The sequence below is a fragment of the Chelmon rostratus genome, chromosome 23 (genome assembly GCF_017976325.1).
Source record: "Chelmon rostratus isolate fCheRos1 chromosome 23, fCheRos1.pri, whole genome shotgun sequence".
In the NCBI taxonomy this organism is placed as follows: Eukaryota; Metazoa; Chordata; class Actinopteri; order Chaetodontiformes; family Chaetodontidae; genus Chelmon; species Chelmon rostratus.
This window is the reverse complement of record NC_055680.1, coordinates 142783-168357: the sequence shown is the minus strand read 5'-3', so window position 1 is coordinate 168357 and position 25575 is coordinate 142783. Positions and strand designations below refer to the sequence as shown.

Here is a 25575-nt window from a genome sequence, read left to right as displayed (position 1 = left end):
AGGTACAAACAAACGATTTTCTGGGCACCCACTAGGTGGCGGGGTCTCCCCATTAGCCTGGTTAACCTCATTTTCTATCTGCCAATCACCGATCCTACCACACAGGTCCGTGGAAGGATAGGCTCTGGTTCCTTGGCAACAGGCTCTGGGTCGTAGAGATGTGACAGCGCATCTGGCTTGACGATTTGGGACCCCAGCCTGTAAGAGATAGTAAATGAAAAGTGATTAAAAAACAGCGCCCACCTGGCCTGTCGAGAGTTCAGTCTTTTAGCTTTGCGAATATACTCTAGGTTCTTGTGATCAGTTAATACTACGAACGGATGCTCAGCCCCCTCCAGCCAATGCCTCCATTCCTCTAAGGCCACTTTTACCGCCAGTAACTCTCGATTGCCCACATCGTAACTTCTTTCTGCCTTGGACAACCGCCTCAATGTAGCCTCTTGGCTACAAAGAAACCTGGCCCTGGCCGGAGATGAGGATGGTCAGATAAGCCACGCTTTGAGCGAGGTCTGGATGTACTCAGTCATGGCTTTCTTTTCAGGACCGGAGACTGAGTACAGGCAACCCTTCGGGATAGTGGACTCAGGAATCAGGTCGATGGACCTGATTCCTAGAGTGGACTCAGGAATCAGGTCGATGGCGAAGTCGTAGGATCGGTGTGGAGGTAATGACGGGGCTTTGGCTTTACTAAATACTTCGCAAAGGTGGTGGTAGCAGGAGGGCACGGAACTCAGGTCCTCCTCTATGTCTGTGGTGACATGAAGAGACACATGGTTAAATACAGGTTCAACATTCTCTTGAGTCGGCTTGGACTTCTTGATAGGGCACGAGGCAATAAGATGATCAGACTCCCCGCAGCCAAAGCACCTGTCCTCCCGCAGTCAGCGCAGACGCTCATTCAGAGTCAGTCGTGCTCGGCCGAGCTGCATAGGCTCGGACCCTCCGCTCGAAGGAGCGGATGGAAGTGGATCCGGGGGCACGGGTAACCCGCCGAATGGTGGAGTGCGCAGGAGTCTCTCCTCGGTGGTACGGGTTCTGTGAAGTTGCTTGAGTTTGTTCAGCCGGTTGTTCATTCGGGTGGCCAGGGTGTGAATCCAGGTCTGGAGGCAGGTCCAACGGGATCAGCATTTCCTGGATGGCGGTTGCAAGACCCTTCAGGAACACATCATAGAGCGCCGTGGAATTCCACCCACTCTCTGCCACCAGAGTGCAGAAGTGAATGGCGTAGTCGCAGACGGATTGGCTTCCCTGTTTCCCTGCTCTCAAGCCTTCTCTCTGCTGGTCGTCACTGGATCGAAAGTTCTTACCAGAGTCTCTTTAAAGTCTTTTAGAGAGTGGCACAGAAGAAAGTCCCGTTCCCACTCTGCCCTTGCCCATGCCCTCGCCCGCCCGGTCAGATGGGAGATCATGAAAGCGATCTTAGAGCAATCTGTTGGAAAGGCATTAGGAGCATGTTCAAAATGAATTGAGCAGTCAATTATAAATGCCTTACACAGTCCTGGTTCCCCAGAATATCTCTCCGGTGGTGCGAGCCTGGAGCCTGCTCTGAGGAGTGGAATACTCTGAACTGGGGAGGTTGCAACGATGGGCGGCTGTGGCGCAGGGACAGGTCTGGTGGTTAGGCTGAGATGTCCGACCAGATCCCGCACTTGAGATGAGAGCTGGCACAGTTGAGAAGCCATGGCGGTTTGGAACTCCTCCTGGCGAGAGAGTCGGGCTTCCTGAGCGTGTACTGTGGCTGAGAGCTGACCGGTCTCATTGAGTCCATTCTGGCCAGTGTGTACTGTCAGGCCGACACTGAATTGAGGACTCAGATGCAACAAGATCCTAACAAGACTTGTCTAGAAAAAAACAATAAAGTAACAAAAAACGCTCCGCAAGGAGGATAAGTAAAGACTAACTATGAATGAACAAAATGAACATAAAACGCTCCCGAAGGAGGAAGAACAAACTACTATAAATGACAAAAATAATGAACAGAAAACACTCCCGAAGGAGGCAGAAACAAACGGCTATGAATGCTCAAAAGACTGAATAACAAAACAACAGAACAAAAAATCTCTCCTAACACACAGAGGCAAAAGAACACTTCTATGAACTATAAATGAAACAAAAGCTCAATCTAATAAAGAACAGAAATTCGGCTAAACTAGCGAGAAAATCAAACAAACCTAGACTATGGAAATTACAACGAAAAACACCCACGAAGAGAATCAAACGACACTTAAGCAATAACTCAGAGACTGTGGCTGTGATCAAGGGAAGCACGGGTGAAGTCGGCCAAGGGACAAAGACACACTGGCACAAGACAAGGGAGACACCGACTATTTAACAGGGAGGGTAATCAGGAACAGGTTGAGACAACAGATGATCGGGGCGGCCACACTGGACACATGAGGAAGGGCAAGTGCTCTGAAATGAGAGGAGAGTTAGACCTTCAAAATAAAACAGGAAATGACAAGACAACAAACCCAAAACGAGACAACCTCACCACAGTGTGACAAAGTGTGCAGAATTTAGGATTTTTACATCACAAAATGAGCCATAGACAAATTACAAAGTAGATCACCTGGCAGATCATGTGTGTTTTGCTAGTGGAGGTTTTTCAACAGATCAGAAAGGAGTTTCTGGAGGTAACACTACTGCTAACTGCAAAACAACTTGGGTAATTTCTTGGTTTCCCCATGCCAATTTGACTCCTATATTTATAAAGTGGCATTAAATCAAAGTTGTGAAAATACAACTATGACCATTCCCACTCTGAATCCACTTTGTTTACTGCCACTGTCCACATCAGGAAGAAATGAAACAGAATTGAAGTTACAAAGGTATCTATGGTTCTGTGAATTCTTGGATGACTGCCAGTCATGTCAGCCACTAGGAAAATTTTCAGGGCAAAATTACCATACTATTGTCCTTTTAAATTATCTCCACTTCATCCTTCAACATCTTGTTAATGTCCAAGATGCAATAAAAATAATGCAGATTTGTTTCATATGGTTAGAAGTTGTGAGTGGTTGGAGGGCCATCATTACATCTGCAGCTGGCTGGATCCAAGTGTGGTGCTTGTGGGGGGATTGTAATGCACTGTCCCACTGAGATGTCTTGGAGTAAATTAGTCTTACTTGCCATGAGACCAGCTATTAAATGTGTTCTTTGAGAATGGATGAAGGCCCTACGCAACTGTTGATGAAATCATAATTCATACTTATTATGGTGTTGTAAAATAGCCAATAAGCTGCTATGTGAGCGGGTGTAGGCGGGGCGCGGGTGGTGAGTGAGAGAGAGAGTTAGCGGAAGATGGGGGGTCTGTGACAGACAGGGCGTGCGACCGGAGCCGGTGATGTCGTTCCTGCAAATAAATAGTACAAACAAAGTTTATTGAAGCTGCTCCTTGTTTCCCAGTATAACGGGAGGGAAGTTAACCCCGAGGTAGAAGTATTACTTCGGCCCTGGAAATTTCTGCAAGGAGGAAAAAGACGATTTCCCCTGATCTCCTGACCACGGTCAGGATAACATCAGGAAAGGTTAACACTGGCGACCACAAAGGGACTGTTACTACACACGCAACACGGGTGAGCATAATACAATTTAGCTCAGGAAGCCGGAGGTGTTTGCATAGTATTAACTTTACCTGGTGCTTAATTAACATCAAAGACAAGATGGCGACCTCCGGTCAGCTACACCTGTGGGAAAGGAAACATAAACGCAGCGACGTAACCAGTCATTCCAATCCAGCTATGTCGATGAGTACAGCAAATGAAGGTGGAATAATAATAAATGTAAGCAAAGAATATGTCCCCAAGACACAGAGTAACCCTTTCTTATGTGATGGCGAAATGGCACATGCAAGTGCAACAAGTTACATGCCCATCCAGTCACTGAAATTATCAGATACTAATCCGTTTAAGACTGATGTGGAGAGAGAGGAAAAGGCGGATGTGCGATGTAAACAAACCTGCACTCATGTACATAATACGGATGGTTTCGGGCAGGTAGACATGTCATTGGCAACCACTATTGCAGCCCCCAGCACAAACCCCTTCGCCACTGCTTATCCAGGGAGTTTCATCCATAGTACTCCTATTTCCAGTCATGTCCCACAGTCAAAGCCATTGCCCCACTCTGTATATGTTAATACATCTAAAGACACTGACCATGCACATTTATCACGAGATGACAATCCAGCCATAGAACTGTCACCTTCCCCAAAATGTGAACGCCAACCCAGCAAGCATAACCGCCGCACTCGCTCTGTGCGCTACCAATCTTCATCAGAGAGTGAGAATGATAATGATGCTAGGGAAAGAATCCCCACCCTCCGTCCTGGCCAGTATGATGGCACCACGCCATGGAAAGAGTTCCTGCACAGATTTGAGAGCTGTGCCAAAGCAAATCACTGGACTGAAAAGACTAAAGCCATCCAGTTAAAGTTTTGCCTGGTTGGAGTAGCAGGGGCAATTGTGCATAAGAACCCCAGGTCCACTCAATGGAACTATAGCCGCCTAGTGGAGGAAGTTGAAAATGCGTATGGCCCTTCGTCAGAGCATGCCGCTGCAGTCGCTATTGAATTGAGGCAACGCGTTCGCATGTTGGGTGAAGCTCTCCACTCTCTGAGGGATGATATATATGGCAAAGTGTCGGTGGCATATAGTGATAGGACTGAGAAAGAGCAAGACGCGATAGGCGTTGAAGTTTTCACTCATGCCATAGGAGATGCTGAGATTGTACAAAGGCTGTTAGAAAAGCGGCCCCAGACCCTAGCTCAGGCCTATGACATTGCTCATCAATATGAAACCACTAAGCGAGCCGCATCACATGTCACCACCCTTGTGCACTCAGGGGCACGGGGTCCTCCTGACCGAAAACCCCGCACTGCAGCTATGGTTAGGGAAAGCGGGGAAACTGATATCCTCACGGCCACCCCAGGGGCCAACAATAAACCTGTCAGCCACGAATCCCACCAAACAACCCCCCGGAGCACATTTAAAAACACTAAGTGGGAGGACATTCGCTGCCACAACTGCTCAGGTATTGGGCATATTAAGAGAAATTGCCCCTCTCCTAGGAAAATGGCCAGGGCAACTAATCAGTACACCAACACCTTTCGCCAGAGCTCTGAACCCACCGTCCTCCATTTCAAAACCCATGGCCAAGAAATGAGCATCCATCTGAGGGCTTATGAGTTGGACATTTGCGCTGTCCTGGACAGTGGGGCACGGAGGAGTGTGCTTCCCCTGCGTTGTTGCAATGCCATTCACCCGGATGTTAGGCCCGCGCTCCAGCCATCCACTGTTAAGACGCTGTTGGGGGTCGGCCAGGTGATGCTCCAGTGATCGGAGAGGCCCAACTCCTTGTCCAGATTAACAACCGGCAGGTGGGCGTGAATTTCTTGGTGGCCGACATTGCAGGTGAAGAGGCCCTCCTTGGCCATCCATTCCTCACTCAAGCCCAGGCGTGCCTTGATTTTGGCACCAACCGCATCGTACTGTGAGGAAGTGCCGTATTCTAACACCATGAGCCAGCCAAAGATGCAGGCCGTAAGAGTTTCCCGGACGGTGGTGGTGGAGGCCGGGGTCGAGTATGTCATAAGGGGCAAAATCCCTGCCAAAAGGTATGTGGAAGGTGAGGTAATGCTCACTCCTACCAGGGGTTTCATTGGAAGACACAAAGTGCTAGTTGCCCATGTGCTGCTTGAAGCCCAGCGTGCTAAGGGTGTGCCGCTCCGTATCTTTAATCCCGGTAATACTTCTGTCACCATCAAGAAGGGCGCTGTCATTGGCGTCCTCCAGGCTGCACAAGCTCTGCCGCTCAATAGCACCACAGCCATGGCCGAACTGCCAGAGCACTGCGAAATCCTGCAGCACTTGCAGGAGCTGTACAAACAGAGTGCCGCTGAGCTTGAAGTGGAGCAACGACCCCAGCTTGCCCAGCTTCTATGCAAGTACAGCACAGTGTTTTCAACAGGGCCTAATGATCTCGGCCGCACAAGCCTTGTGCAACATGACATCATGGTCCAACCAGGCGCTGCTGTGAAGCAGCAGCCACGTCGCATGGCATTGGAGAAGCAACGAGATGCTGATCAGCAGATAGAACAGGGCCTGGAGTCTGGCGTGGCCCGTCGCAGCAACAGCAGCTGGGCTTCACCCCTCATAATGGTACGTAAGAAAGATGGAACTTACCGTCTCTGCGTTGACTATCGGGCGCTGAATGACTACACTATTAAGGACGCTTACCCACTTCCATGCATCCAGGACACATTGGACACCCTCTCTACTGCCAGGTGGTTTAGCACGCTAGACCTTGCATCTGGATACTGGCAGGTGGAGTTGACACCACGAGCCCGTCGAGCAGCCGCTTTCAGCACCAGGAACGGACTGTTTGAATGGAATGTCATGCCGTTCGGGTTATGTAACGCCCCGGCGACATTTCAACGTTTAATGGACCGGGTATTAGCTGGCATGCAGTGGGAGACGTGCCTTGTCTATTTAGATGATATAATAGTTCTAGGCCGTGACGCGCCTGAGATGTTGCACCGCCTCAGTCAAGTTTTCGACAGGCTACTACAAGCCAACTTGAAGCTGAAGCCAGTGAAATGTTGCCTCTTCCGGCGGCAGGTAGCTTACCTGGGACATGTTGTCTCCGAAGAAGGGGTGGCTTCGGACCCCTCGAAGATACAGCAGGTACAGGACTGGCCTACGCCCACTTCGGTTCAAGAGGTTCGTCAGTTCATTGGGTTGGCGTCGTACTACTGAAGATTTGTCAAGGATTTCGCCACAGTGGCTGGACCCTTTCATGCATTGACCAAGAAGTATGCTCGGTTCCAGTGGACCGTGGAATGTCAACGAGCATTTGACCAACTCAAACGCCTGCTAACCACTGCGCCCATCTTGGGCTATCCATTAGACCAAGGGAACATGGTACTGGACACTGACGCGAGTGATGTCGGCATTGGTGCTGTACTTTCTCAAGTGCAACTTGGCCGAGAACGTGTGCTGGCCTATGGGAGTCGCCGACTGTCCAAGACTGAACAGAATTATTGCACCACCCGTCGAGAGTTGCTAGCAGTGGTTGAATTCACGTCACACTTTCGCCAGTACCTCCTGGGACGGTCATTTACCGTCCATACTGACCACAGCAGTCTCCGTTGGCTGACAAAGATGAGAGAGCCTGAGGGTCAACTGGCCAGGTGGCTGGAGAGACTCGGCGAGTATAACTTTAATATCGTCCATCGTCCAGGCCGACTACACGCTAATGCAGACAGCCTTTCCCGACAGCCATGTAGGCAGTCGTGCCCATGTCAACTGCCAGTGCCAACTCCTTATCCAAGGAATGTCTGCCATCAGGCTGTGCAGTGCGACATGGTTCCCCTCCAAAACCTGGTACTGCCAACTTCAGTGGGGGTGGACGGGCCTTTGACCATGATAAGAGCAAGTTCAGTGGGGGTAGACACCCCATTCCACGACCCCCCACCATTCTGTGGTTGGTCCGCCCAAGAGTTACAACAGGCGCAGCAGGCCGACCCAGACATTTCACCCATCAAAGCATGGCTAGAAGTTGGCGGCCTCCATGGACCACTATCTCACCACATGGGCCAGCCACAAAGGCCTACTGGAGCCAGTGGAAGCGCCTCTTCGTCCGAGATGGCATTCTGTTCAGGCGGTTTTACTGCCTGGATGGTGCCCAGTTTTACCCTCAAGTGATATTACCACGAGTTTTCCGTACAAACGTCATGGGACAGATGCATGAAGGGCCTGTGGGCGGGCACTTTGGAACAGAACGCATGGTGTCAAGACTCCAGACACGATACTACTGGTATCGGATGCGGGAAGATGTTAGCCTCTGGTGTCAGACCTGCACCCGCTGTGCATCCAAAGCGAGGCCCCGAAAAACACCCCAGGCTCCAATGGGAACTGTCAGAGTTGGAGCCCCGATGGAGCGGGTGGCTTTGGACATTATGGGACCGCTGAACCAGACTGAGTGCCGAAACTGCTATGTGCTCGTGATCCAAGACAATTTCACGAAATGGGTGGAGGCTTTTCCTCTGCCCAATGAAAAAGCTGAAACAGTGGCTGAAGTACTTGCCTCCGAGTGGGTGTGCCGTTTTGGTGCCCCACATACCATTCACAGTGACCAAGGCAGAAATTTTGAATCGGAAGTGTTCCAGAAGATGTGCACTCTGCTTGGTGTAGAGAAGACACGTACCACCCCATTCCGACCACAGTCGGATGGCCAGGTGGAATGCCTCAACTCCACCCTGCAAAAGATTCTGGCCACGACTGCGGAGCGTTGCCACTGGGATTGGGACCTTATGATTCCTTACGCAGTCATGGCCTACAGAGCCACCAGGCACAGTGCAACCGGACTTACCCCTCATTTCATGATGTTTGGCCGGGAGGTGTGCGAGCCGGTAGACTTGGTTACCGGCCTCCCTCCCGACTCAGGAGATGCTCCTACTGCTCCCGAGTATGTCCAGCACCTCCGAGAACGTCTGGAGGTGGCACACCAGATTGCAAGGGATGTGCTTGGAGAGTCCGTGGAGCGTGCAAAGAGACAATATGACAAAAACTGCTGCCGCACCCAATACTGCGTTGGGGATGCCGTGTGGTACCTCGTCAAGGGTACACGGAGAGTCAAGAACAAGGTCAAAAAGTTTCTTCCATCTTATGAGGGACCGTTCTTTGTCTTGGGGCAGCTTGATGACCTGGTGTATCGCATTCAGAAAAGTCCAAAGACCAAAGTGAAGGTGGTTCATCACGACCAGTTAAAGCCCTATTGGAGTCGTGACCCACTGGATAACGGCTGGGTCCTGGAGCAGGCCCAGGCATGGACACCAACGGAGGTGCCCCCTCCAGCCTTGGCCACAGACTGTGTGGTACCGGACCTCGCCAGCCTATTCTCCAGGGCAGACCAGGAGTCAACCCTGGATACAGCTGGAGACAGTTCTGCGATAGCCGGTTCACTCCCCTCTACCGGCCCAGCAGAGGACGACTCTGATAATAGTGGGGGTGAGCCAATGGCGCCGCTGTCTGATCAGTGCTCTCAAAGGCCGGGGCGCCAACGAAGATCTCCAGTCAGGTTTGGGTAGACTAGATAGGAAGCTGTGGTTTCCCAGGGCAGAATAAACCCTGCACGGCTTGGGGACCCGGGTAGTCCACCCCGACCCCTAGATTAGAAAAATTATAAGAAGAAAAGAAAAGAGACTTGAGAAAACTACTGTTCACAATCTTCATTGTTCATTTTATATTAAGTTTAAATGTTCTGTGCTCCGGTCGCCAAGGTAGTATGAGGACTGTACATTTTTGCTTTAAGCTAACACTCATGCACTTGAATACCTTAATGTAAAGTAACCGCAATGCCCTGTTCAGTTATATATGCCTGCCATCTCTTTGCCCCTATTGTGGAATTTGCCAGGAATTGTTGTGCTACATTTGTAGATATTTTTATTTAATGAAAAGCAATGTTAATGAAGTAAGAAAATGTTATGTTACTGTACTGGATTAGAATTAGATGTAATTGCTATCCAGAGTGGGGATAGTGTTGTAAAATAGACTAGAGTAATAAACTGCTATGTGAGCGGGTGTAGGCGGGGCGCGGGTGGTGAGTGAGAGAGAGAGTTAGCGGAAGATGGGGGGTCTGTGACAGACAGGGCGTGCGACTGGAGCCGGTGATGTCGTTCCTGCAAATAAATAGTACAAGCAAACTTTATTGAAGCTGCTCCTTGTTTCCCAGTATAACGGGAGGGAAGTTAACCCCGAGATAGAAGTATTACTTCGGCCCTGGAAATTTCTGCAAGGAGGAAAAAGACGATTTCCCCTGATCTCCTGACCACGGTCAGGATAACATCAGGAAAGGTTAACAATGGGAAGGTGAATATGTTCTGGAAACAAGAGCAACACTAAAAAAAGTACATACAGAAAAGTATGGCATTAATCCTAACCAAGTGTAAGCTTTGCCTGTGGTGGGGATCACAGTAGGCTACTGTATGTAGAGACAAATACTGAAATTACAATAATTATATTCTTCATTAAATTGGGTGAAATTGATAGATATGTTTAAATACCTAAACAGTCTAAAATAAACTCAACAACCCATTTACATATCTTAGCACTGTGGGGAGGACCAAACCTGGTTGGTGAGTGGTGAAAAAAACACAAAAAATCTTCTTCTTTCAGGAAAGCCACGTTTTTTTATTAACCAAAAGTGAACAAAAAAAATCCTAAAAGAGATACAGAGTCTAATAAAGTCTAATAAATAGTATATATAATAGAATAATAGAATGATAAGTACTCAATAAAAATCAAAAAAGCAAAGTTACAACATGCAGACAAGGCTAAGTAAAGTAAGTAAAGTACAGAGTTGCCTGAGACACCCAAAGCAGTGACCCCAAAAAGAGCCTCGCTTCTGATCTGTCTGTCCTTTATATACTCTTTACAGGTCATCTGTACATGACATCCTGCTGAACTGTTCTGGAAAGGACCTGACCCACACATGAACATATTCATGCCCCCCCCTTCTTACACAGTGGAAAGTGCAAAAAAACATTACATAGAGCATGACTTAACTTAAGTACATATAACCCTAAGGAAAAATGTAACTTGACGATGTAAGAATAAGACAATTATAAACATGAATCATGAATGAAAGAATATGTAGGACAGAAAAATATTAAAAGTGAAAAGTAAAATATGAGTTTAAACTCAACCAATTGTGAAAAGGTGACTTTGGAGATTAGCTGAGATGATGAGGAGAGCTGAAAGCTAAACATCCCATTCTAACTATCAATAAAATTGTGTACAAGGCGTTTTGGATGTGACCGTGGGCAAACACACTTTGAAACACATTTTCTTTTTATTGCACACATTTGATTCCAAAAATACATACATACATTTAGATGGATAGATATTTAAAGGCACGCAAATAGAGATTTGCACTTTTCTGTTAATTACACACACACATCTGACTAAAAGTACATTGTCAAAAGCGTAAATTAAGAAAGAAAAACATGGGTACATGAGCAACACCTATAATAGTCACAACACAAACCAAAAACAAATTCCTTCTTTTCTTACAGAGTTTATTTTTTCTTTGGAGGCCTGAGATTCAGAAATGCTTGTGCATGTTCACCACCTATAGCAGGTGTTTATTTCATTCAGGTAAACACCAGTTAAACAGTTTGTCATCACATAACAGTCATTGTAGAATTTCTTTGGTGATTCATGCTTGCATATGGTACACCTACAAGAGAAAAACAGATGGATATTAGAGCTGCACAAATATTCACCATCTGGGATAATTGTACAGTTATCAGCTATGATGCCGATATACACAAGTGGAAACTAAAGGTGACTTTCAAGGAAATTACTCTCAAACTAAATAACTGATTACAAATTTTAAAAAAGTAATTAAAGTCAAGCTGTGTCTGAACTGAACTTTGTATTTTCTCTAAGTTCTTACCCGGAAACTTTCAAGGAATTAGGAATAAGGAGATTAACAGATTCTTAAAATTTTTTTTAATTGTATCTAGTTTTAAGTCACTAATTTCATGGGTATTTTTAAATAAAGTTTTAATTAATGTTTAACTACATACAAGGAAAACAAATACTGATAGTTCACTCTGCCAAACTTGGTCAAATCCTGTATGATGACAACGTAGCTGTGGAAAAGAGGTAACAGTGACTAAATGCGCACTGTTGTAGACATTTTGTTATCTATTTTCAAATTTAGCCTTGTTTCTGAGATGTGAGTTGTAGTCATGTTTAGTCAGGTAAACGTATTTCTCCGTATTTACAATAATGACAGTGCTTACTTGCTGATTTCATGCTGAGTTTGTTCTCTTCACTCTTCTTTTTACTGCAAAAGGAAAAAGAAGAAAGGTGAGAAACTTGAACATGGACATGATTAACAACACATTTCTGCCTGCAGGTTTAGTTGTTTTTACAAGAAAGGGAGAGTGAAGGGATTCAGTGAATCAGACCCTTCCCTTCCCAGTGCTGATACAGTATGCTCCTCGAAATAGTTGTGGTTTGTATTTCCGGTGCACTTATTTTGCAAGGTCCACTTCCTTTGTTGTTGTGTTTGTTGCTAACTTTATTTGTTTCCGGAGGCACCCTTCTCCCCGCTGCGTCGAGGATGGATTGGATACACCTGATATCACTTCTGCAATCAAGACGCCTATTTCTAGGCTGCTGAGACGCTCCTCGACGCCAGAGTATACACCGTCATATCGTATTACCAGTCGGCTCTAACCTGCTTGTGGTAATTTCTTGTAATATCAGTGTTGTGAATTTCATTTGGAGTAATTTTGTTCTCCTCTTTTTATTTTCCAGTGCCTCTTGTGCCCACACAGCCCAGCACTCTCTGGACCGCCTTCTTGAGTTTTTTTTTGGTTTGTGGATCTCGTGCCTCGTGTCTCACTATTGACTGTTTGTTGTGAAAATAAACACTGCTAACCTTCTCCGTTTCCGCTCCTGGGTCTCTCTGCACCCTACACGCCACAGAATACTCTGGCCACAATGGACCCAGCGGAACCGGACCCCATTCGAGCTGCCCTCGCCCACCAAGGACAACGACTCGGTCAGCATGAGGACATGCTCCGAGGAGTCATGGAGGCGATTCAAAATCGGCTCAGCTCAGGCGCTCAGACACTCCCGGCTCTCCCTCCCCCGTGATTCCTGCACCGCCCACACCCCCACCAGCGCCTACCTCAGCCCTGCCATCCCCTCCGTCTGTTTCTCACAAAGAGCCCCATGTGCCGGCCCCCGAACCATTTTCAGGTGAGATTGGAAGCGCCGGGGGGTTTGTGTTACGTTGTTCTCTAGTTTTCGACCAACAGCCCTTTAGCTACCCTTCAGATCCAGCAAAGATAGCCTATACGGTAAATTTGTTACGGGGAAGAGCAGTGCAGTGGGCTACTGCCCTTTGGGAACAGCATTCTCCCATTCTTTCGTCATTTGATAACTTCTCTAGAGAACTATGTAGGATCTTTGATCATTCTCGACAGGGACAGGAGGTAGCTAAACGTTTGTTTTCCCTCACTCAGGGCTCTAGATCGGTGGCAGATTTCTCCATCGACTTTAGGATTGCAGCGTCACAGAGCGGGTCGGGGGAGCTAGAACTACGGGGAGTGTTTTTACGAAGCCTCTCTAGTGAACTAAAAGATGAACTAGCTTCCAGGGATGAACCAGATTCACTAGAGTCATTAATTTCTCTCGCTATACGTATAGATAACCGCCTGAGGGAGAAACAGAGAGAGAAATCACATACTCGCTCCTTTCGAGTTCACAAGCCAACCTTCCCCGCACTCCCTTCCGCCAGCCTCGGACCCTCCTGCCACCCTGCGGCCCCGACCGCTTCCCCCTCGTCCCCAGCGGAGCCCATGCAACTGGGTCGGACCCGCCTACACCCCAGCGAAAGGCAGCGGCGTTTCAGCCAAAGGCTCTGCATTTACTGTGGCCAGGGAGGGCATTATCTGGCAAACTGCCCTCAGACGCCAAAAGGGCAGGCTCACCCGTGACGGAGAGCGCACTGGTGAGTCAGACATCCCCCACTCCGAGCTCTCCTTCCCGCATAACTGTTTCCTCCTGCCTACTTTGGGGCCGAGATTCCATCCCCCTAAAGGTCCTGATAGACTCCGGTGCAGACGAGAGTTTCATTCATGACGAGTTAGCTTACCAGCTTAATCTGCCTCTTGAACCCCTTCCAGCCCCTAGGAATGTCACCGCTTTAGATGGCCGACGTATAGCTCAAGTTAAGCAGCGTACAGTCCCAGTTACTCTCCTAATTTCTGGTAATCATCATGAAGATATACAGTTTGTAGTCATCCCTTCCCCTCAGATCCCCCTTGTTTTGGGCCTCCCCTGGCTGCTCAAACATAACCCCCAAATAGACTGGAAAACTGCCAGCATTACCACCTGGAGCCCCTTCTGTCACGCTCATTGTCTCCGCTCGGCCAACCCTCTCGCCCCTCGCGCCCAGTCTTCTCCTCCCACTACTCCTGTGCTCACTAACGTGCCCCCTGAGTATCATGACCTCGCCCCAGTGTTTAGCAAAGAATTAGCCCTGACTCTGCCTCCCCATCGCCCCTATGACTGCTCCATTGACCTCCTCCCCGGCGCTCCACTGCCCTCTAGTCGTCTATATAACCTGTCACGCCCTGAGAAGGAGGCCATGGAGACTTACATTCAGGATTCGCTTGCCTCTGGTCTCATCTGCCCTTCCTCCTCACCTGTGGGGGCAGGCTTCTTTTTTGTTAAGAAGAAAGACGCCTCCCTTCGTCCCTGCATCGACTTTCGAGTTCTCAACGAAATCACGGTAAAGAACAAGTATTCTCTCCCTCTCATCGATCCTTCCTTCGAACCCTTCTGCTCAGCCACCGTCTTGTCCAAGCTGAATCTTCGCAACGCATATCACCTTGTTCGGTTTGTTGTGGTTTGTATTTCCGGTGCACTTATTTTGCAAGGTCCACTTCCTTTGTTGTTGTGTTTGTTGCTAGCTTTATTTGTTTCTGGAGGCACCCTTCTCCCCGCGGCATCGAGGAGTGATTTGATACACCTGGAATCACTTCCGCAATCAAGACGGCTATTTCTAGGCTGCTGAGACGCTCCTCGACGCCAGAGTATACACCGTCATATCGTGGTACCAGTCGGCTCTAACCTGCTTGTGGTAATTTCTGTAATCAGTGTTGTGAATTTCATGTGGAGTAATTTTGTTCTCCTCTTTTTATTTTCCAGTGCCTCTCGTGCCCGCACAGCCCAGCACTCTCTGGACCGCCTTCTTGAGTTTTTTTTGGTTTGTGGATCTCGTGCCTCGTGCCTCACTATTGACTGTTTGTTGTGAAAATAAACACTGCTAACCATCTCCGTTTCCGCTCCTGGGTCTCTCTGCACCCTACACGCCACAGAAATTCCCAATAACATTTTCCATCTGTACATTTTTTTAATGAGATGACTATTGCTTCTGAATTACATAAATTTGTGACCTTGAATGAAAAGGAAGCTTGTCTCTTATCTGGCCACCTCCCTGTTTTCCTGTTATTTATTTGTGCCATGTATAAAATATATGGACATTGATAAAAGTGTTTTTGTCTGTGTTTAGTAGAGGACAGCAGCAGCAGCAGTGTCCTCAGCCAGATTCTTCAAATGTCATTCAGCAGGTGTGACATATACATCTTTCTATACAAATGCTTTGATATTAGTTCAGAGACTCACTTGGCTTTGCGTGTGAAAACACAAACAACGGTGGTCACAATTATGACAACAGTGACTGAGACCAGGACCACGATCAGGATAATCCACTTGGTTTCTGTAACAAACAACAAATAAAATGAAAAAAACAAAAGTGACTCTTAATTAATTTTAAAAGTATTGCACTATTAGGTTAACAACAACATGTCGTGGGTGACAGACATGTGGACTCGAATCATTTAGCCTGTTGACTCGAAAATACTTGACACCTTGCCCAAGTCCTCGTACTGCTGCACACCTGATGCACCAGATTATACCCTCTGGGCATCAATAAAAGCTTACCTTATCACAATTTTATCTTGTCTTATATTTTACTTTGTAACTTCCATCAGTAGAGGAAATGTGCAAGCTTCTTGCTCCCTAAAGAGTGAAACAGATGTCTGACCAGGCCGTACCCAATACTTGATGCTCACAGTTCGTGCCCTCGAAGCCTTCTGCACACTGACAGGTGTATTTGTTGTTGCTGGCCTGCTTACATGTTCCTCCATTTTGACATGGGCTACTGAGGCAGGGCTTTTCTGCAACACAAAATTAAACATTATTGACATATACTTTCTTTCTCTCTCATTTTACGACACGGGACTTCACTTGTGATGTGTTACTTAAAGGATAACTTTCTTTAAGTTATAAGTAGTAGTTTAAGAGGGGAATAACACCAGCATATCATAACAAAATATTGGAATATGAACGAATTTCGCCGCAGATTATGCCTTATATAGAGGCTGGGCATGGATGCCCTGAGTACTCGCATTATACGGATATACGCGCCGCTCCTCTGGGGCTAATTTCTTCAAAACGACTCCAAATGCCACCAAAGTTGTCTGGGTGTTTAAATGGTCGTATTTAATGCTACAACTAAGGTCCAGGTTGTAAAAAATGAAAGTTATCCTTTAAGCGTGACTTGCAAAACACTGACTTGGTCCCACCTCTGGTGGATACTGTACTTCTATACATATGTGTATATATATGTATATATGCATATAAATATATACTGCTTGCCTGTTATCTCTTCACAGTTTGTGCCCTCGAAGCCTTCTGCACACTGACAGGTGTAATTGTTGTTGCCGGCCTGCTTACATGTTCCTCCATTTTGACATGGGCTACTGAGGCAGGGATTTTCTGCAACACAAAATTAAACATTATTGACATATACTTTCTTTCTCTCACAATCTCACATCATTGTGTCACTTTGCTTGAGACATTATTTCACTATTTAAAACTACTCAAAACTAACATTTTACGACACGGGACTTCACTTGTGATGTGTTACTTAAAGGATAACTTTCTTTAAGTTATAAGTAGTAGTTTAAGAGGGGAATAACACCAGCATATCATAACAAAATATTGGAATATGAACGAATTTCGCCGCAGATTATGCCTTATATAGAGGCTGGGCATGGATGCCCTGAGTACTCGCATTATACGGATATACGCGCCGCTCCTCTGGGGCTAATTTCTTCAAAACGACTCCAAATGCCACCAAAGTTGTCTGGGTGTCTAAATGGTCGTATTTAATGCTACAACTAAGGTCCAGGTTGTAAAAAATGAAAGTTATCCTTTAAGCGTGACTTGCAAAACACTGACTTGGTCCCACCTCTGGTGGATACTGTACTTCTATACATATGTGTATATATATGTATATATGCATATAAATATATACTGCTTGCCTGTTTTCTCTTCACAGTTTGTGCCCTCGAAGCCTTCTGCACACTGACAGGTGTAATTGTTGTTGCCGGCCTGCTTACATGTTCCTCCATTTTGACATGGGCTACTGAGGCAGGGATTTTCTGCAACACAAAATTAAACATTATTGACATATACTTTCTTTCTCTCACAATCTCACATCATTGTGTCACTTTGCTTGAGACATTATTTCACTATTTAAAACTACTCAAAACTAACATTTTACGACACGGGACTTCACTTGTGATGTGTTACTTAAAGGATAACTTTCTTTAAGTTATAAGTAGTAGTTTAAGAGGGGAATAACACCAGCATATCATAACAAAATATTGGAATATGAACGAATTTCGCCGCAGATTATGCCTTATATAGAGGCTGGGCATGGATGCCCTGAGTACTCGCATTATACGGATATACGCGCCGCTCCTCTGGGGCTAATTTCTTCAAAACGACTCCAAATGCCACCAAAGTTGTCTGGGTGTCTAAATGGTCGTATTTAATGCTACAACTAAGGTCCAGGTTGTAAAAAATGAAAGTTATCCTTTAAGCGTGACTTGCAAAACACTGACTTGGTCCCACCTCTGGTGGATACTGTACTTCTATACATATGTGTATATATATGTATATATGCATATAAATATATACTGCTTGCCTGTTATCTCTTCACAGTTTGTGCCCTCGAAGCCTTCTGCACACTGACAGGTGTAATTGTTGTTGCCGGCCTGCTTACATGTTCCTCCATTTTGACATGGGCTACTGAGGCAGGGATTTTCTGCAACACAAAATTAAACATTATTGACATATACTTTCTTTCTCTCACAATCTCACATCATTGTGTCACTTTGCTTGAGACATTATTTCACTATTTAAAACTACTCAAAACTAACATTTTACGACACGGGACTTCACTTGTGATGTGTTACTTAAAGGATAACTTTCTTTAAGTTATAAGTAGTAGTTTAAGAGGGGAATAACACCAGCATATCATAACAAAATATTGGAATATGAACGAATTTCGCCGCAGATTATGCCTTATATAGAGGCTGGGCATGGATGCCCTGAGTACTCGCATTATACGGATATACGCGCCGCTCCTCTGGGGCTAATTTCTTCAAAACGACTCCAAATGCCACCAAAGTTGTCTGGGTGTTTAAATGGTCGTATTTAATGCTACAACTAAGGTCCAGGTTGTAAAAAATGAAAGTTATCCTTTAAGCGTGACTTGCAAAACACTGACTTGGTCCCACCTCTGGTGGATACTGTACTTCTATACATATGTGTATATATATGTATATATGCATATAAATATATACTGCTTGCCTGTTATCTCTTCACAGTTTGTGCCCTCGAAGCCTTCTGCACACTGACAGGTGTAATTGTTGTTGCCGGCCTGCTTACATGTTCCTCCATTTTGACATGGGCTACTGAGGCAGGGATTTTCTGCAACACAAAATTGAACATTATTGACATATACTTTCTTTCTCTCACAATCTCACATCATTGTGTCACTTTGCTTGAGACATTATTTCACTATTTAAAACTACTCAAAACTAACATTTTAGGACACGGGACTTCACTTGTGATGTGAGACTTAAGCATGACTTGCAAAACACTGACTTGGTCCCACCTCTGGTGGATACTGTACTTCTATACATATGTGTATATATGCATATAAATATATACTGCTTGCCTGTTATCTCCTCACAGTTTGTGCCCTCGAAGCCTTCTGCACACTGACAGGTGTATTTGTTGTTGCTGGCCTGTGTACATGTCCCTCCATTTCGACAGGGGTAACTGAGGCAAGGACTCTCTGTAACACAAAAATAGACATACTGAGCATTTTGACAGTTTGATATACTTTTCTTTCTATTAGACTTTAAGTATTAAGGTTGTAAACAGAGGTGAAAGAATGCAGCACACAAACATTTGTGATATCACCTTCTTCACTGACTGCCTTTTCACAGCACGTGACAAGCTACAATGCTACAGAAAAGTTGCTTCCTTTTAAGGAAGAGGTTCAGATAGTATCTTTGTAAATTAGGTAATTACACAGGAATTAAATTTCCTGCAGGAATGCACATTTCCTGTGTATTCCTGCACACATTTGCCCTGTCCTCCCATATTAATAAGCATGCAGATTATCTTATAAATATGACCATTCCATTTCAAATCGTAAATATTTGGGAAATAAGGCACATATTTTGCCATTTGATATTGAACAGGTGATTCTGTAGAGCTCCTCCCATAAAAAAAGAGAAACACACACCTTCGTGGCAGTCACGTGTGAAGTTGTAGATGGTGCATACAAAACTGTCCAGGCAGGTCTTGGGTTGACACACAACACCAGTGCTGGTGCATTCACAGGATTGAGAACAGTCCTCAGTTACAAATTTCTCCTTAAGCTGCAGGATGGAGAGAGAGAGATGAGAAGGAGGATGAAATGAAGGTACATCATCACACAATAGTGCACACAGTTGGGGCGACTCAGGGGTTAGAGCGATTATCCACTTATCAGAAGGTCGGGTGTTTGATCCCTGAAGCCTACATGTTGAAGTATCCTTGGGCAACATACTGAACTCAGTGCTCACGATGATGTTGATGCTCATAATGAGCAGGTGGCCTAGCTACCACTGCATGAATACGGGCTTGTGTTGTAAAAGCACTTTGGTCAGCAGACTAATAACACAGTCCATTTGCCATTTACAATTATTCCTGTAACTATTCCATAAGGTCTCTTACAGGGTAGTATCTGTTGAAGTAGGTGCAGCCACACTGTGGGTATGGCACACAGATTCCCTCACTCATGACAAAGCCTGGGGCACACTGGCACCCCTCCACACAAAAAGTGGTGTAACACTCAGAAGGTGCTGCCAGGTCAGCGCAGGAGGCAGGGCAAGGTGTCATACAGGAGGAATAGGTGCTACTGGCATCACAGGAGAGACCTGAGGAAGAGAGAATTCACAAAACTGAAGTAATGACTTTTCAAGAGGTTATAAGATCAAAGGTACTGGTCGTGGTTTTGCTTGTTTTTGACAACTGACTTTGACTTGACAAATTTTCTATATATCACACATATTACAGTAAACCACTTTGCAAATTACAGTACTGTGCTTTAGACATCTGAATATGTTTTGTCTCCAGGTTCCATTGGTTTTCATAAATTTCATACAATATGAAAACCTATAAGCATACTCTTGAAACTTGCTTTAGTTGTCCCTGCATCCATTTTGTCACATTATCATTATAAGCTAATGCAATGCAAACTTTTTAAATGTATCTACACTTGACTGCATTACTACACAAAAGTGTTTTCATTGATTTTCATGTAGTACAGCAACAAATGGCTTTCCGGAACAGTAGGAAAAATACATCAAAAGAATAAATGAACAATCGACCCAAATGGAACGTAAACATATTTGAGGTAAATGGGCTACAATAAGTCCACTGGTCTGGTCCTCATTCTACTATGTTTTTTGCTCTGAGAATGTCACTACTGTCATTACATCCCACATGATATGTATGTAGCGTGGCTTTTTGTGTGTGTTCAGAATCGTACCACAGTCCAGCTTCTGCCTCCAGGCTCCCAGTTTGACTCCAGCCTCCTGACAGGCTACAGCATAAGCTTCATAACTGGCACAACGCAGTGCTGCACTTCCCCGCTCAGCACACAAGTCAAACACACAGTCACTGTGGGACAAACACACGCACACACACTGAGCATCAACAAAGGATGCCAACTCACACAACATTTCATGGAGGGACGATTTGGAAGAATGGTGTGAAGTACAACTCGTGTTACATTATACGTATATACACAAATTAAAACTGCCTTGTAACTTTCTCACACACTCCCAGACTACTCACTCCTGGTAGGTTTTAGGTGGCAAGGCTATGTGGCAGGCTGCAAATGGTCCCGTGGAGTCAGACAGCGCTCCACACTGAGTCACACTGTTGTAGTCATTGAGCTGATCCTGAGAGCAGTCAAATGTCTCAAATCCTGAATCTGGCTCAGTGTCCTCCTCTCGCCTGTAGACAGGGGGCAGAAAGGCACCAGGTAAACCCCTAAATAAATGTAATGGGACCACCGTGAATCAGGACCTCAGTACAATATCTCATCTGAAGGATGGGATCTCCTACAGCACAGCTTCCCCATCACTGAACTGGAGCATTGGGAATTTTTATTTGGACCTGAAGGAAGACTGTCCCCTACTGGCCCACCAGTACAACTTTTTTCCCAAAGTCTCCCATCCAAGTACTCGCTAGGCTCACACTGCTTGGCTGCAGTCATTCAGAAACAGGGTCTATAACATATCTGTGGCCCTAATAGCAGTGTTTCATAAAAGTTCATGTGGATTTTCATGTCGCGTCTCCAATATTAGAGACCCTTACTAAATTATTTTTTTCAAGGTCATGGCTGGACATGATTGAAAGGGGCAAAAAAAAAAAAGGTAGTAAGTAAACCTTGAGTTTAGAATGTTACAATTCAAGTGTTTTCCAAGGTCAAGAATAAATCTCCACACTTGTGCTACGTAATGTATCTAATCAGCCCCAGCTTTCAACCAATATAAATATGTATAGAATCTGTACTTAACAGTAAGCGCAGTAGCCCTGGTTGTGGTCGTACCTGTGGACTGTGTGAGGACGGTGGAAGATCCTCATTCCATCAGCCTGTCGGGCACTGACCCTCCAGCTTTCTCCAAACGTGTTCAGGTCCCTGACCACTGTCCCATCTGGCTTCATATACTCATTATTGGTGATGCTGTCGTAGTTTCCACACAGCCCTCCGACAGAATTCTCATAGTTGCTGGGCAGTATAATCTCTGACACACCAATGGAAAAACAGAAGAGGGCAATGAATGGATTCACAAACAAGGCAGAAAAGGGCTCAGCTAGTGAGGGCAGAGGTTTTTTTTCTTCTTTTACCTCCGCGACTGTTGCCATCAAAGCGAACAGTAAGTCCAAAGTCAGTGGAAAGCTGGACCTGCCTGGAGGTCATTGTGATGTTCAAACCATCAACCGGACTGAGAGGAGGTGCAACACGCTCCCCATTCACCTAGAAGGGATACAATATGATTGCAGTGTGTTTTTTACTACAAAAAACAGCAAACAAACAAACAAACAAAAACAACAATAAAAATGGTGCTTTCATCAGACGACCTACTGACCAGGACAATCTTCTTCTGCAGGAAGAGAATGTTGACACCATAAACATTAATGTACATCTCATCCAAGAATGACACCCTCCGGTTCCCCCCACGTCTGATATTCTTCCCTGTCACCATCAGGGATACTCTGGAGTTTTGGAGGTTGGTGGTCAAGACATAGGTGTAGGGACCCTGAAAGTGATGGGTGAAACCATCAAATGTTCGGTAGTGAGGATCGCCAGCGATGCTGCATTTGGCAAACTCTAGAGAGGATGATAAAAAAAAAAAGTTATGACCAAAATGATACAAAAATGTACTCTGTACCAGGATTGTCACTCTCCTTTTCCATAAAAGGAGAGTGACATTCTCTACATTGTACACTGCCTAGCAGTTACAACATGTTGACATATTACAGATGAAGCTGGTCAGCATGGCGGACTCACTAGTGGGTTTGCAGTAGAGGTCTCCATATTTGTCCAGGACACACAATGAGTTGGAATCACAGCTGTGGTCCTCACACGTGATTTTGCCAGCGATGGTACAGGTACATAACTCAGCACATTTATCTGTCAACCATGAGTCTCCCATCTGCACACAGACACAGACACACACACAAACACACACACACACACACACACACACACACACCAAACTTGTTGATTTATAAACAGTACTCAGTGTCACTTTCAGTTGCACTTCAAGTTCAATGACTTTGAATACAATGATATTTTTGCTTTGTTTAACAAACTTTCCTTTCATTCCGACAAAGGTGGAGTCATGTTGCCTGTTGCTTAGACCTGATAGTGAGGAACTTCAAATGGTGGTACTGAGACATCTAACTCAAGATAAGTGCGAGCACACTGTGAGTGGGGGACAAAATATTACTTCCTGGGGTTTAAATGAAGCTTTTCTTTCCAGGAAATTCTTATTGTCCTTGTAATCAGCACCAGATTTCATTATTTTTGCCGGTAAAAGCCTAAGAATTTATGTAGAGATTATTATCCTTAATTCTATTATTATTATTATTTATTATTATTATTATTATTATTATTATTATTATTATTATTATTATTATTATTATTATTATTATTTATTATTATTATTATTGCTCTTTCTTATTCCTGTAATTATTTTGTGAACTCTCAGAATTATCTTTTGACACTTCAGTGGATCCTGACCCCAAGTGCTAAGAAAAATTCATCTGCACCTTTAATGCTTATAACCTGCATGCAGTTTAGGCTCATCAGCCAGCAGTAGTATGGACTCTGCTTCACTCACATCATGGTACTTTCCATCTGAGTCCAGACAGCCACATTTGTCCAGGGGAACACACTTGTTGTCACTGAGAACGTAGCCGGCGTCACACTGGCAGCCTTCGACACAAGTGGTTGGAGGGAGGTGGCAGAACATGGGGAAGAGGTCGGAACAGGTGGGGGGGCAGGGGGGGGTGCAGTCTGAGTAGTGGCTGTTAGGAGGGCATGGCAGGGCTACAGAGAGGGAAAGGAAATAGGTGTAAGAACACAAAAACTACAATCTTAATTTAAACTGTCCATCAGTGTTACTGTAACTTACGACAGAAGGTGTTGTTTCTCCAACTGATGGTGACTCCGACGCTCTGACAGGCCTGAGCATATGCCTCCACGTTGTTACAGAGTGTCATCTGCATGCCATTATACTCGCACATGTCGTAAATGCAGTTATCCAGGAAAGGCTCGGGCGGCACGACAGAATGACATGGCTTGAAGCGGTCAGAGAGGATGACCTCTGCACACTGAGCCTCGTACAGCTTCTCTTCTTCGGTGGTGCAGTTGGGGTGGATGTCTGGACGAGTGTCTGGCTGACAGCTGGAGGGGATAGATAAATGGTTACATTTTCAGTGCCATTCCTGTTAACTTCAATGACATATAAACTCATGCCATTTATATGACAATTTGTAAGACACTCCATATACCCTGATCACATAGGATATTTCACTGATGTTCTGTTGTTATTGCAAATATATATTGCAAATACAGAACAACATCTTTAGACTTGGAAATGTAATGATTAATTTGATAGTTTTGCGGAACATTTGTCCTCCCAAAAGAACGACGGCAATAGATCCCACTAAATGTGATTTGTGAATTCTATATAATACTTGTTGGATGTCATAAAATTTTTAACATTTGGGGGCTGCTAGTAGCACTTTCAATTGTTAAGGATCTAGGTTGAGAGGGGCACTGCTAAAATCGATTGGTGACACACAGCTGTGTCATTGCTAAAGATGGTGTTAAGAGTCAAAATATAGAGTTGGTTCACATAAGGAGCGTATGTGAAACAACAATGACGTAACATAAGGCTTAATTATTATTGTTATTAATCATGTTATTTTAGGTTTCAGTTCAACTCAGTTGAAAACAAATCAAATTCATCTGAGCACACAGTTTATTTTGATGACTCACTTCTCCTGAAAGATTTGCTATGTGTCAAAGCCAGGGGTGCAAATTAGGGGTCATAATGGGTGGCTGAGGAAAATTGCAGGATTTTTTTTATGTCTGTTGCACCCACTTCTCCCATGTTTTGTAACCCTCAAAATCTTTTTGTGAATTATTATTATTGTGAGCAGCACACACTGTCCTTAAGTTTTCCCTGAATAGTTATGTAGTGACGTATATTATTTTGAATGTGTTGTTCTGCATGAACAAAACATGCTAAACATGATATATATCACAATAATATCACAAGTTAGTAATTGATGTAAGTGTGTGTAAATTGCTGTCACTGTGGAGGGATGGTGTATAAATAAACACACTTGAGTATGGCGTAGGGCCACTTTTGGATTTAACTGCTGACTGACATGCTAAAAGCTGATGCATCAATTAGGCAAGTACTGGTATAGAAGCCCCTCAGTGGCTGTAGGTTTTTTGTTTTTGTAAAGTCACAACACATAGTGAACCATGTGTAATGGCTGATGGTACCACTGACCCGGGATCACTGTTTTCATCTGATAACCAGCTATTGCCCAGTTCAATCACATCCTTGGCTGGCTTCTTGTTGGGCATCAGGTTGTCATCAGAGGAGTTGTGGTTGTAGTTCCCACACATGCCACACAGCTGGAAAGGAGGGAGGAACAGAGTTATTACAGTATTTCACACATGAGGGACGCCAACAAGGTTTCACCTTGTAGCATCCTTGTCTAGTAAAAAACAAACAAATTTGAATTTCTAACTACCTTTATAATGATATGAATGATTGAATGAACCTTTTGTCTTTGACTGCTTGACATGCCACTGAAATTTGATGGAGAGACAATAAGACTGGTTTCTAAAAGGTAAAAAGACTCGTTATACCTTGTTGAAATATTCTCCAGGAACAGTGATCTCCAGGTGATGGACTCCATCAAATTTCACCTGCAGGCCAAAGTTTGTGTCAAGCAGGCTGTAGGATCCACTGGTTATCACCTTGGCTCCGGCCAATTCAATGGAAACTGGGGTTCGCACTCGCCTTCCATTCAGCTAAGACAA

The 25575-nt window shown here is 45.0% G+C and overlaps 1 protein-coding gene across 1 annotated transcript in view; it reads right to left on the bottom strand.

Moving 5' to 3' along the window:
* Nucleotides 1-14937: 14937 nt before the first annotated feature.
* The window catches only part of zanl (zonadhesin, like), a 66130-nt gene continuing 55492 nt past the window's right edge, over nucleotides 14938-25575 (bottom strand). Inside the window, 15 exon segments of the mRNA XM_041965652.1 lie at nucleotides 14938-14980; nucleotides 15210-15303; nucleotides 15641-15763; nucleotides 19195-19330; nucleotides 19668-19870; nucleotides 20485-20615; nucleotides 20793-20954; nucleotides 21553-21748; nucleotides 21852-21981; nucleotides 22094-22335; nucleotides 22516-22660; nucleotides 23351-23559; nucleotides 23645-23916; nucleotides 25037-25164; nucleotides 25402-25566. Of these exon segments, the coding sequence (XP_041821586.1) occupies nucleotides 14938-14980; nucleotides 15210-15303; nucleotides 15641-15763; nucleotides 19195-19330; nucleotides 19668-19870; nucleotides 20485-20615; nucleotides 20793-20954; nucleotides 21553-21748; nucleotides 21852-21981; nucleotides 22094-22335; nucleotides 22516-22660; nucleotides 23351-23559; nucleotides 23645-23916; nucleotides 25037-25164; nucleotides 25402-25566 (2379 nt within the window).